This window comes from Malus domestica, chromosome 10, assembly GCF_042453785.1.
Source record: "Malus domestica chromosome 10, GDT2T_hap1".
NCBI classification, from domain to species: Eukaryota; Viridiplantae; Streptophyta; class Magnoliopsida; order Rosales; family Rosaceae; genus Malus; species Malus domestica.
This window is the reverse complement of record NC_091670.1, coordinates 27,772,681-27,785,832: the sequence shown is the minus strand read 5'-3', so window position 1 is coordinate 27,785,832 and position 13,152 is coordinate 27,772,681. Positions and strand designations below refer to the sequence as shown.

The 13,152-nt window shown below is 36.8% G+C and overlaps 1 protein-coding gene, 1 long non-coding RNA gene and 1 other non-coding gene across 3 annotated transcripts; 1 reads left to right on the top strand and 2 right to left on the bottom strand.

The window, feature by feature from the left end:
• The first annotated feature begins 3,102 nt into the window (after nucleotides 1-3,102).
• LOC103445411 (uncharacterized) lies at nucleotides 3,103-4,661 on the top strand. The gene is made up of 2 exons (XR_011572509.1): nucleotides 3,103-3,474; nucleotides 3,804-4,661. It is a non-coding gene; the product is annotated as an uncharacterized lncRNA (long non-coding RNA).
• LOC103445412 (guanine nucleotide-binding protein-like NSN1) lies at nucleotides 4,228-7,837 on the bottom strand. The gene is made up of 9 exons (XM_008384420.4): nucleotides 7,689-7,837; nucleotides 7,240-7,481; nucleotides 6,700-6,808; nucleotides 6,426-6,599; nucleotides 6,098-6,315; nucleotides 5,674-5,938; nucleotides 5,315-5,494; nucleotides 4,996-5,207; nucleotides 4,228-4,777 (listed from the first exon to the last, which is right to left on the bottom strand). The coding sequence occupies exons 1-9, from the start codon at nucleotides 7,705-7,707 to the stop codon at nucleotides 4,400-4,402; spliced, it is 1,797 nt and encodes a 598-aa protein (XP_008382642.1). The 5' UTR covers nucleotides 7,708-7,837; the 3' UTR covers nucleotides 4,228-4,399.
• Nucleotides 7,838-7,992: 155 nt separating this feature from the next.
• Nucleotides 7,993-8,077, bottom strand: TRNAM-CAU (transfer RNA methionine (anticodon CAU)). The gene is given in 2 exon segments: nucleotides 7,993-8,028; nucleotides 8,040-8,077. It is a non-coding gene; the product is annotated as a tRNA-Met (tRNA).
• Between the last annotated feature and the right edge of the window lie 5,075 nt (nucleotides 8,078-13,152).

Sequence of the window (13,152 nt, the reverse complement as noted above, 5' to 3'; positions counted from 1 at the left end):
GATTTTGTATTATATGAACTGACAAAGAAAAAAAGAATTAATTTTAAAAAAAAAATCATAAGATTGTGGGCTTCGGAAGGCTTATATAGTAAAACACAATGCTAGTTTTGTCTTGAAAAGAAGTAAAATTTGAGATGTGGGTCCAGTTGTTGGGGTAAATAGGGATTCACACTGGGTCTGAAAAGCAAAGAACTTTTTGCAAAGGCCCAATGCCTTAAACAATGAATGATTCAAAATCCATACGAATATACCACATGATGCATATAATTATTAATTAGAGGTCCATTTAAATGCAGATGTGTTAGTTGTGGTAATGAGTACTAGTGTTTGTGCTTGTGATGGTAATTATGGTGAAGTTGATAATCAGGGTAAGCGACGAACAAATCAACGAAATATAAAATGTTTGTTTTATTAACATCTCACATATTTTTTAATACATCCTATATCTACTTTTTTAATCAAAATTTATCTTAGTACACCCCACATATTTTCCTACACTACCCTCACACCCCAAACTTTCTACATACAACCCACATTCTTTACATACATTCAACATTCTTTCATTGTTAATGAAGTACGACTACATGATATTCGATTGTTGGTTTATTTTACTGGTAGAGCACAAATCCAAAATTTGTATCCGTCTCTGTTACTCATCTAGAGTCAATCTCACAAAATTTTGACCCAAAAAAGAATGATAGAACATGGGTGAATTAATTTTTTTTTCTTTTCAAAATTATAATGGGTTCAATTCTTTTTATTGTACAAAACTTAAAAGAAAGTAGTGTCAACTACCAAAGCTTACCACTTAGAGACAAAAAATTTTATATTATAATGGATTTATTCTTTTTTTTTTTTTTTGAGAAATTGAAAATTTGTTTTGGAGTAGTTATAGATTTTGATAACAAAAAAATGTTGTAGTTCTTACAAAATCCATAATGAAGTACGTTTGGTTACGAATTCGTAACATTTTTCTATTTTTAGGGTTTAGGTTTCTATTAATTTGGGGGATTTTGTCAATTAGGGGTTTTAGGATTTTAGGGTTCAGGTTTAGATAACCAATTTAGAGTTAGGGTTCATATTAGTAAATAATTTGTGTATTCAATTTCTTTTAAATTTGTTGGGGCTAAATAGTCATTTCATGTTAAGATACATGAGTGATTCAATAATACATATTTATGTGGGATATATTCAACAATATGTGAGGTGCTAATAAAAAAAAACCTAATAGAAAATAATGTTTATTAATTGAAAGTACAGAAACATTACAAATGGTCAAGAAGGCTAACCTAAATAGACTATATTTGGACTAACTTACCTAAACCAGAAAGCCAGTTATAAGGCTTAGATGGTAAGAAAATCATAAAATTGTTTGCATAAATGAGTATCGAGCCCATGACTTGCTAGAAACTTTAAACTCTACTCCACTAATGGACCATATACTCTTTATCGTATAAACTAGCAAACAACACATATGAATGAGTGAAATTCCAAAATAGGCCCCGGCCTATTCTGGCCTTCATGTGGCTCCGCCCGAGAACTGAATGGTAAATGGAATAAAAACCTTTAACATAACAGAATTAATTGGGTGAAACACATGTCAAAACAATCATCTTTCGTAGTTATTACACACACAGGCATTTTATGTAGTAGTCGGAAGCCCCAGGAGTGAATCCAGTTTTCTTTCTTCTTCTACATAGGTTCTATGTCCTACTTCATCTCTTACCATCCTATATGCACAGTAATCTATAGAAACTTCAAGCTAGACGAGTTGAAACATACATAGAAACCACTTTGACACCCACCACGACAACAGAACTGAAAAAAGAAACAGCTTCCTTACAGTATCAATAGTAAGATGGGTACCTGTAGATTGAGCCGGCGAACACTAAAGATGTCCTTCATAGGGTGTGAATTATTGGCTAACAGATAACATGTATATGCCTCTTTCGCTGACTTGCAAAGAGCATGGTTGCGAGCGACCATCTTCTCCTGCATCAGTCAAAGCAACACATAAGGTTCCTTAGAAACCAGTTATTGTATAATAACATACAATAATTGAACATAAAAAAACAGGATATTACCAGTTTAGAATGCACATTTTTTGCCCGGACATGAGGAAGACCATAGAGATGAAGAAATTGTTGATGAAAAAAAAAACTAGAAAGAATTGCTAAGCAAATTGTTGATGAATAAGAAGACTAGCAATTCTTATGTCTAGTTATTACCTGTGTGTGTAATAACTATCTCATAGGCAAGAGATAGATGTCGAACGAGAAAGAATTGCTAATCTTCTTATGTCTAGTTAATATTTATTTCACATTTGATTATCACGCAACTATAACGTGTCCTTTTGTTTTTAAGAAACAAATTGTCAAGTACATGTATCTTCAATTAAGTATTTATCATTTTATTATAATTTTTAATTGAATTTTCATCAACAATTTAACCAAGTTGTATGCTGATTATATACGAAAAATACTTATGCAAAAATTCTTGAGAAAAAAGTCGTTAATCTATTGTTACTGAAAGTGCATTTCATTTGACAGCCAGACACTATTTAATATCAAGAGCACTTCTATACTATCCAAAATAACTTTGGTTGCCTGTAAAACAACAAACTGCTTACTCGTAAAAGCATTACTAAAAAGTGCTACAAACAAAAACACTTGTGTGCTCACCCAAACGAGCCTTAAGAGAATTTTTTTCGTCAGATGTAAGACAACAGTTCAAATGACGAATGATGATACGTTACAACCGGATTGACAAAACTTAGCTTTCAATCCCAACTCATGCACTTGTTAATTGTTAATCTCCTTATTTTTACAATTAAATCACGTGAAAACGCGATTGACAATAACAAATACCTAGCGCACAAAATCCCACAAACAGGTGTGCTTGAGCTCCTAGTGTTGTCAAATCAAATCACCATGGAGTTCAAGAAACATAAGTTTTGGTAGCACGATAGTATTGTCAAATCAAATCAATCATCATGAAACTCAAGAAACATAAGTTTTGATAGCAAGGTGTGTGGTGGGACGTGTATTAAATTAGCAGAGACTGCACTTGTTTTATATGTCGACATATTTGTGTACAAGTTTTGGCCCATGTCTTTAAAACCAACTACAAACCCTAAACTCGAACCCGACCGTACTGCAACGAGCCAACTCAGAAGATTTTTGTTCTGTTGAGCTGACAACAAAAGGGGAGAAACAACGAGAAAGTGACAGAATCTGAGACTGAAGTAAAACATGATTTGTGGGGTCTTAGTTTCTGCTTCTGCTCCCACACAAGCACTTTCTTCCCCGTTTTCTAAACCCAGAAGCAGCAGCTTTTTCTCTGCATCGTCTTCAAGCTCTGGAAAGGTTCACACAGATTTGAAGTTCAAAAGAGTCGGATTTTATGGAAGAAAATGGTCTCAAAGAAGCATATTTCACTGCAGTGGCAGCGCAGAACCCGGTGGACCCGGATTTGGTATTGTTCTTACCTCTGTTTCTTCAAATTTTTAATTTTTTTTAATGTAATTTCTGTGTTTGCTGTTGAAATGAATGTTGTGGTGGAAACTGTTGATTTATATGAATTGGGGTTTTCTCTAAATTAAGAAAGAACAAAGCTTTGTGGTTCTTTGTTAGTTCTGTGAGATGACTGGGTTTTCTTTGTGTCAATATTTTATTGATGAACAGTATTTTTTGGGTAATGGATTGAGAGTATGTCATTACCCTTTTCCAGAATTGTGGAGTTTTATTGGTGAAATGTAAATTTTCAATTGGGATTTGCAAAGATTTGATGACTGAATGTTGCAGGTGAGGGTGATAGCAGGAGTGTTCTGGATGCGTTTTTCTTGGGGAAAGCTCTAGCTGAAGCTATAAACGAGCGCATTGAGTCCGGTGTAGGCGAGTTTTTGAGCACGATTGGTAGGCTGCAAGCTGAGCAGCAGAAGCAAGTTGACGAGTTTCAGGTAAGAAGTTCCAGTTGCCGGGGTTCGGTTTACTCATGAATTCTGTCTCCTTGAGAAATTACTGCTTTACAAATTTGTTGTCAACCCCTGTTTATTTCTGTATGTTGGTCGCTATATATTGACTGTTACTTTTGCCCGTCAGTTTTTGAAAAGCATACGCTTGATTTATTGATTATACACAGGAAGACACCAGGCATACGCTTGATTTTGCGGTTGCCATATCAAATTATTTATCAATCATGTGTGTGTAGCGAGAGCAGGACTAACAATTGAATCAAAGCTTTTCTCTTGTATGCAGATGTAACTCCCGTCCGTACACAATAATCTGAAAACCAGCAGTATTCATATATAATTTAAAGAGAACAAAAAAGCAGGCTAACTCAAGACCAAGCTTGGGTATGCACCTTGAAGCGCCTCTGATAATACAGTTCTATTCAATCGCTATTCCTCCGGTTCATCGAATCCAGTACCAGACATGGGAACCTTTCCAATAACTTGACCATCACTAACATCCATAGCAGATCCCTTCTTGTAATCCACTTTAAAGTCGTAGTCACCGTCAGCGTCCATAGCATCAACTGAGGCTGTGGCTGACTTGGCCTTTTTCTTTTTCTTCTTCTCTGCTTTCTTTAGCTTAGGATTGAGAATACCTTCAGCTGTATACAATTTCTCATTTTGCCTGATAGTTCTACTAGCTTTCTTATCCTTGGGTTTACCGGCATCTTCTTCTTCACATGCCATGGACTGGTCATCGTCTCCATCAACCATATCTTGAGGACTTTCATCAACGTGACTTGATGGTCCTTGTGCCGCATCAACCTGGTGCGTGACAAAATGCAAAAACAAATTACATTGAGAATTTGATAATCCTCCACGAAATTTAAAATCAAATGTGAATCGGTCAGCTTCCTAGAAAGACTACTGAATGTACCCAAAAATATGCAGAGACAATTCAATTTACCATAGTTTAACTACTTCAAAGCTGAATAACAGAAAAGGATTCAGGAGTGATATGGTATTTAGCACAGATCACAAACCTCTTCAATATCTTTATCAAAATTGAGCGGGCAACTTGGAGGAACTTCAACAGGATGGAAATCACTAACGGACTTGAGGCTTCCTATGTATGAAGATTCAGCATTGTATACTTCATCAATGTTAAATGCCTTGCCCAACTGCGAAACAATGTTTGCCTCTGAAGGTTCATCTTGATTCCTAACCGGGGGCATAGTGTAGTACGGAATTTTACCTGAAACACATTGAACGTTTAACATCAATTATCAAATCTTTCAGCATATTTACAGATTTTTTTTTTCCAACACAGTTCTCGTCTAATGCAAGAAGGTCAATGCGTACCCTCATTCCAGTCGTGCAGAACAATTCTTGCAGCAGAGCCGATATCTACAACACCACCCTTTTTGAGCTTACCCCTAACTGTAGCCACCTTATGCAGAAAGTCATCAACTGAATCGAAACTTGGGAGCTTGTATAGAGTCACCAAAAGTCTCTCTGGGCAAAGCTTCAAAATTTCCTTTACTGTTCAACGAAGGGTAAAGTGAGTAAGTCTTGTTTGCAACGAAATTCCCGAAGGATTGCAATACATGTAAGTTTCATATACAACAGCACTATAAGAATTTCATGGTAGATCAATGCATTCTTAGGGCACTCAAGTAGATTAAAACGGTTAACCGAATAATTAGACAATGGGTAAATACCTGGAGCAATTGGATCCTCTAACTTCTCAATTCTTTTGCAGTTTCGAAGTGCTATAGAGGCATCATTCTCTTTAGATCTAAGCATTACAACACCAGGGCAGTCCAACAATTTGACATTATTATCCAATTGAACTTCTTGCAGCGATCTTGTTAATCCTGGAGTAGAACCAACATTGACAACACGGCTTCTCTTCAAACTGTTAATCAGACTACTCTTTCCAACATTAGGAAGGCCAATAACACCCACAGTAATTGATTTCTTGATCTGTGAAGGACAAAAGCTCACATTTACACCAGAAATAATGTGATGAAATTATTCAAACCTACTCTTATGCCAGCAATGAAAACCCTAATTTCAGAGGGATATATATAATATGCCTCTGCGTGCGTGTGGCATTGCTTCCTGAACAGATGATATTCGTACCTCATGACTTCTGGAATAGTTCTTCAACAATTTAAGAAGAGTTTCAGCTCCCAGACAGTCACTCGTCTGGAGAAGGCTGCTTGGTTTTGATTTCTTTGAAGATGATTTCCACCCTAAGTTTGACCTTTGCTCTTGGGTGTTGCACTTGAAGGCGACAGCTGGTAACTCTTCCCTAAGATAAGTCAGCCACTTCTCAGCAGCTTCTCGCGGGACAAGATCTGACATAAAAGAACCATCACAGTTAATAAAGGCTAAAGCTTAGAAACAAGAAAATAAATGAAAGTGCAAATCAATGTCTTAAGATACTAGAAAGCATGCAATGTATTACCAATTTTGTTCAGAAGTAAGACGAGATGCTTATTAGGACCCGATTTCATCACCATCTTTTCCATATCAATACATCGGGTACCCAGGGGATCTCGAGCATCGAGAACTTCCAAAATGACATCTGAGGCTTCAATAACTTTAACCAATTCCTTGTAGAAAGCCCTATCTGAGCTATCTGTACAGAGCAAAAAGCATTTCAAGAACAATTAAAGAAATAGAAAAGGTAGTGATATATACAAGCTGAACCATCCTTAAAACACCAAGTAACAACATACCCCGATTATTCCCAAAGCCAGTAGAATCATCAATACTCCTTTCTTCTGCCAATTCCTCTGAACTGGGGGCATCTTCGTCCTCTACAATCCCCATCTTCCTCTTTTTAGCCTGAATAAGAATAAAGAGTTTTCTTACCAATAAGATAAAGCTGAAAGTGTGTTCTAAAAGCAGCGAAGTGACTGTATCTAAACGATCAAATTCAAATAGGCCGAACAAATATTATTGACAACTTCTACATTAGAACTCGAAGATCGAAACTTCATATGTACACAAAATGGGTACTCTATCGAAGAAGAAAAATACCCATTCATTCTCAGCTATTAATGCATCATATGCTAAGAACTTTAAAACCCAATTTCAATTGCCAAGGTGAATGTCAAATGCATAAGTAAATAGAAAGGGCTGTATTTCGTATCCAACTGCTCGAAAACTCAATAAACTCTAATTCGTAAACTGTTACTCAAAACAATTCAAACAAAAATCAATCACAAAAACAGAAACCAATGCAGCAATACTTGACTAATATACTAAAACCGTACCCTCTCCTTGCGAGCAGCCTTCTTTTGCTCTTCTTCTTCGATATATTTAGCCCGACGGACTTCGAGGGCCTTGAGCTCCTGCTCCTTGAAGGGCCAGTCATTTGGGATACCAGGGTCCTTCTCGACCTTCTTGTTCTTGAAGCCGAGCTTCTTGGCCTCCTTGGCCTTCTTCTTGTGGTGCTCCTTCACCTTCCTTATGACCTTGTACTTCTTCTTCAACGTCACTCTCTTGCTCTTGCTCTCTGCAACCCATTAATCCAATTACAATTAATTCCAGAAACAAAATACAAAATTATCAAAACAAATTGACAAAAATAATAAACTTTCGGTGAAATTATCTCTCTTATTCTTAATCTTTGCAACCCATTAAATTCAAATTCCAATTAATTAAAAAAAAAGAACAATAATTAACAAAAATGAAAGACTTTCAGTAACATTAAGAGGCTTACTTCTGCTCTTCTTCACCATCGTTGGGTGTCCTTGAAATGAATAACAGAAGCTGTAGAGAGAGAAAGGAGACGAGAGAGAGAGAGAGAGAGAGGAGGCCCCTGAATCGGTTTAGGGTTTTGGGGAAAGTGAATGAAGATGGAGCTCTGATGCGGCTTTTAGGGTTTATCTACTTTGGGATTTGGGTCGCTGTGGAGCTGTTGGAGACTTTGGGCCGACCCGAATGATTTTCTAATTGAGTATGGGAGCCCAGAGTTTGACCGGGCCTAGGCCCAAACTAAATAACTGAAAGCGAAAAAACACATATGGGGTGAGAGAGGCTCGAACTCTCGACCTCAGGATCACTCAGAAGCTATGAGACCTACGCGCTAGCCAACTGCGCCACCACCCCGTCGTTGTCAATCCTTGACATTAACTATTTATAGCTTAGGCCTCATTTTAACTAGGAGATTTTTAACAAATTGGAATGGATAAGACACTACTGTTAACATATGCTAAAAGAATAAATGAAAATTTGTGACGGACTTAATAGGTATGAGAATGATTCCTTAAGAAGAAATTTATCAATTCTAATCCTTTCCAAATTAGTAGGATTAGAAGAGAGAAGTTTTCTTCAGGTTTAATTTTCTTCTAATCCTTTCAAAAATAAGAAATCATTTTCCTCCATCTTCAGTATGCCTTAAATGTAGGGGGTTTTCAAAACCCAATCGTTATACCAAACGAGGGCCTAGTTGTGAATGTCTCAATTATCTTTTGCGGGGTGTGTTTTTATTTTGAAAATGCAATATTTTTTGTCTCTTTTGCAATTTTTATTCAATACAACGATATTATTTACACTAAACAGTGGAAAATTCGGGCTAAAGACACACACAATATACCAACTATGATAATTTGGTATCGAATTCGTCATGCACGAGAGATGAAATTAAGACCTCTCACTTACAAGTTGAGATGAATAATAGTCTTTTTTCAATAATATAATTAAAAAAATATATCTTTATAAAGTAGATTCAATCTGAAGGGAGTTAGCAAAGTGTACTTGAGAAATGTTGAGCAATTGATGGATTGTTAGAGAATAAATCTTTAACTTTGAATGGCATTTGACGATGTTGCATAGCATATGCGCCTTATTAAAAAAATGTTGTGCTCTTTTGTAGTGGTATCGAATAGTTGCTTGATCATGAGTTTTCTATAGAATTAGGTCTAGGGTGATTGGTGTGCTTGAAAATTTAGGATGCCAACCAATGATGCTTTGTCATCTCGTTAGTTGTTTTCAAGTGATTAACTTTAAGCATATGCTTTAAGATTTTGACAAAAAAAAAAGCATATGTATTAAGATAGTCAATTGTGTTACACTAATTGATTATTTAGCGAGTTTCACACTAAGGTGTCTCGAGTTCAATGACTTGTTATTTATGAAGTAACTTTAAATGTTAAGAGAAACGGAATATTCAATTTAGTGTGTCTTATCAAATAAACAATGGAACAAAATCTATGCATATGAGTTGTATCTTCAACTTAATTAAGTTCGTCTTATAAAAACTAATATCATCGTCATTCGAGGGCTATACGTCACATTTAGTCTAAGTTGGAAGGAAAAACAATCTCCAACCAAATGTCAAATAAATAAATAAAACACTAGGGAGAAATTAGGTTCTGATCACTAATTGTTATATAGTATCGATTGAAACCTTATTGGTTTTAAGTTTTTTATCAAAGTCCTTTGACATTGTCCACATGTCATTTTTTTTAATTGATTTTTCTTTTCAAAATTGTATTATTCATTTTCACATATCCTTTTGTTGGATTGTTTTAGGAAAGTTGACCTGGTTGGCCTAAATTTTAGGGATTTGAAATTTGAAAACTTTTATTAGTTATATTACCTTCACGGTTAGCAGCACTAGTGCAAAAACAAATTTGCGCGACGGCAACTTTGCCGACAAAGCAAATTACGTCGCGTAAAGTATGTTTGCGCAACGATGACAACAATACGTCTCCCAAAGACATTTTGCGCAACGAAACTTTGCACGACGCAGACTGACGTCATGCAAAACAACTTTGTGCGACGAAGGTGTGCATTCGTCACGCAAAACAGCTTTGAGCGACGGAGCTGTGTCACAGCCTGTCCCGAAATATTTTCTCTGATGGTGTGAAATGTCTAAATTACCCTTGGACGTCAACTACGTTGTGTAGTGGTGTGGTTTGAGCTTAATATTTTGACCAATTATTTCCTTTCCTAAAGATTTGGAACTTAAGTTTTAGTTGTTTTTAGTTTGGTTGGCCAAACCTGGACCACACACACACACCAACCAATCTCATTGACTCCCTCTCTCTCTTGGTTTTCTTCCATTTTCCGTACGACCGTACGGTCAACCATCGAACCTAGCTCACTAATCACAGATTGAGGTTTTGGAAGCCATCTTCGTGTTCCTTGTGAGCTTAGGAACACATCCATACCCTTTTTAGAACGTGAATCCTTTGAAAACCCGAGAACCCAGAAATCCCATATTTGAGCATTGTTCATGCAATCGTGATCGTGGAAGTTTCAATGAATTTTAAGGTTCTAGGGAGCTTTAGGACGTCTTCACGAAGCTCGGGGAGGAAAGTTGGAGTGTTTTAGACGTTGGGAAGTCCCAGTTCGTGAGTTTCAAGTTTTGGCCGGATTATCGAGGTTTCTTCTGTGAGATTCCGTGGATTTTAGGGCTTACAATTGGTAAGGTTTTGTTCAACTCGTTGTAAGTTTCATTTCGATACAAATTTCATGAATTTTGGTTGAGAAATGAAGAAGATATGAAGGTTTCAATATTTTTTCAGAAACCGGCGATCGCAGAAGCGACGGCGACGGTCTCTGGCGATCCAAGGAAAACGAAGGGGAATATTCCGTCAAGTCTGACGAAATATTCTAACAACGTCAGGTAACACCGTTAATTTCTATTAAGGATCCTATATCTTTGACTCCATATATAATGGCTCCTGCTATATTGAGGGAATTGAAAGTCCATGTGCAGGAATTAATTGATAAAGGTTTTATTCAGCCTAGTACTTTACCCTGGGGAGCTCCAGTTTTGTTTGTAAGGAAGAAAGACGGGACTTTGAGGCTATGTAGTGATTATAGGCAATTGAATCAGGTAACAATTAAAAACAGGTATCCATCGCCGTATATAGATGATTTGTTTGATTAGCTTCAAGGTGCCTGTGTGTTTTTTAAGATTGATTTGAAGTCTGGTTATTACCAGTTGAAGATCAACAATGAGAATGTCCCTAAGACTGCTTTCAGGACTCGTTATGGTCATTATGAGTTTCTTATGATGCCGTTCGGATTAACAAATGCACCAGCAGCTTTCATGGATTTGATGAATCGAGTATTCCAACCATATATAGACAAGTTTGTCATTTTTTTATTGATGACATTTTGGTATACTCTAAGTCTAAAGCAGAACATGTTCGACATCTTACTTTGGTATTGAAGAAATTAAGGGAACATCAGTTGTTTGCTAAGTTTAGCAAATGCCAATTTTGGTTGAATCAAGTGACATTTTTGGGACATGTTATATCTACTCAAGGTATTCAAGTGGATTATCAAAAGGTAGCAACGGTGGAGAATTGGCAACAACCACAAACCGTCACTGAGGTACGGAGTTTTCTTGGCCTAGCAGGCTATTATAGACGGTTTGTTAAGGATTTTTCAGTCATTGCTTTGCCATTAACGAGGTTGATTAGAAAAGAAGTTAAGTTTGAGAGGGATGATAATTGTGAGCAAAGTTTTCAGCAGTTGAAATATTATCTCACTCATGCACCTGTTTTAACACTCCCAGATGATAGCAGAAATTTTGAGGTCTACAATGATGCTTCCTTAAATGGTATAGGTTGTGTGTTAATGCAACATGGTAGGGTGATTGCTTATGCTTCACGACAATTGAAGCCTCATAAGATGAATTACCTTACTCATGATATGGAGTTAATAGCTATCATCTTTGCTTTGAAGATTTGGAGACATTATCTTTATGGTGAGAAATGTAAGATCTTCACAGATCATAAGAGTCTTCAGTATCTGTTTACTTATAGTGATCTTAATCTTTGGCAACGAAGGTGGATTGAGTTGCTTAGTGATTATGATTGCATAAATGAGTATCACCCTGGTCGTGCGAATGTAGTGGCTGATGCACTTAGTAGGAAGACTCCAGTTAGACTTAATGCTTTGTACGCTTGTCACGTTCCTCTTCTTGCAGATTTGAGGTCTACTAGAGTGAAGTTAGGAGTGGAAGATCGAGATGAAGCCTTACTTGCTAATTTTCAAGTCAGGCCAATTTTAATTGATCATGTACTTGAAGCCCATGAATGATAAAGAGACCCAGGAAATAATTCAAGCAAGGAATCGGGGGAAGAAAAAAGGCTTCATAATTCGAGAAACTGATGGCATGCTCATGCAGGAGAGTAGGATGTATGTGCCGAATAATATGGAAAATAAAAACATAAAATAGAGCTCAGTTGCACATAGATAAGGCATCACGATTGCGACCAAAATAATCAAGATACACATAAACGGAACATTTGATCCCATTGGTTTAAAGTATAGTTGCCATCTTGAATTAGTATTGTTTCTACCGTTGCACTACTGTTTTATATATATGTGAACAAATGCAAGAAAGGATATAATATTACTTTCGCTGCTAATTGATTAGTTTCAAATGCAAGAAAGGATTAGTGTCTAATGTTATATTTTTATGGTTCAAAAAGTGTATAGATGTTGCAGTTGATTACTCGTTGTCGGAGTGTAACCAATGCGCCTCCCGCATTATCAGCATCTACTGCTTCAAGCATGAGTGTTCCATTGAATGGAGAGCCTACACCACTTACTGAGGCTACTCCTACGGCGTCCCAGGTGCCTTTATCATCGACGCCATCAATGTCGGTTCAGCCGCTCAATGCACGGCAGCCTCATCAGTGCCGCTACAAGCCGAAGCCTTCTGATCACACTTCCTTGGCATCCAAGCTTGAGGGTGGGGCCTCCCAGCCAAGTAGTTTTTTCTAATTGTCACTACGTTGTATATTTTTTTTCATTTGAAAACTATTATTTTTATGATTGTGAAAATTTGCTGGATTGTGAAACGGGTGCCTCCTCTTCCAGATTGACCACAGGAGACGTCAATGCCCTGAAGGAGAAAGTGACAACCCTAAAAGGTCAGCTTACGGCCCAGGGCGAGCAGATGAGAGCCCAGGGTAAGCAAATAAGTATTATTGTACGGGCCTTACAGATGTCCGACCTCCAAATCCGGATGCCAACACCTGATCTTGCTCCACCTTTGACCTCCCAGCCACTTTGACAAGCCGATACCCAGTAGCCTAATATATTAAACTTAGAAGACTACTTGTTGTAGTTTTTTTTCTTTTTTTGTTCGAACATCTTGTATGTACATTTTCATATATTTTATAATTAAATACTTTTTTTATTAATTATTGTTTAGA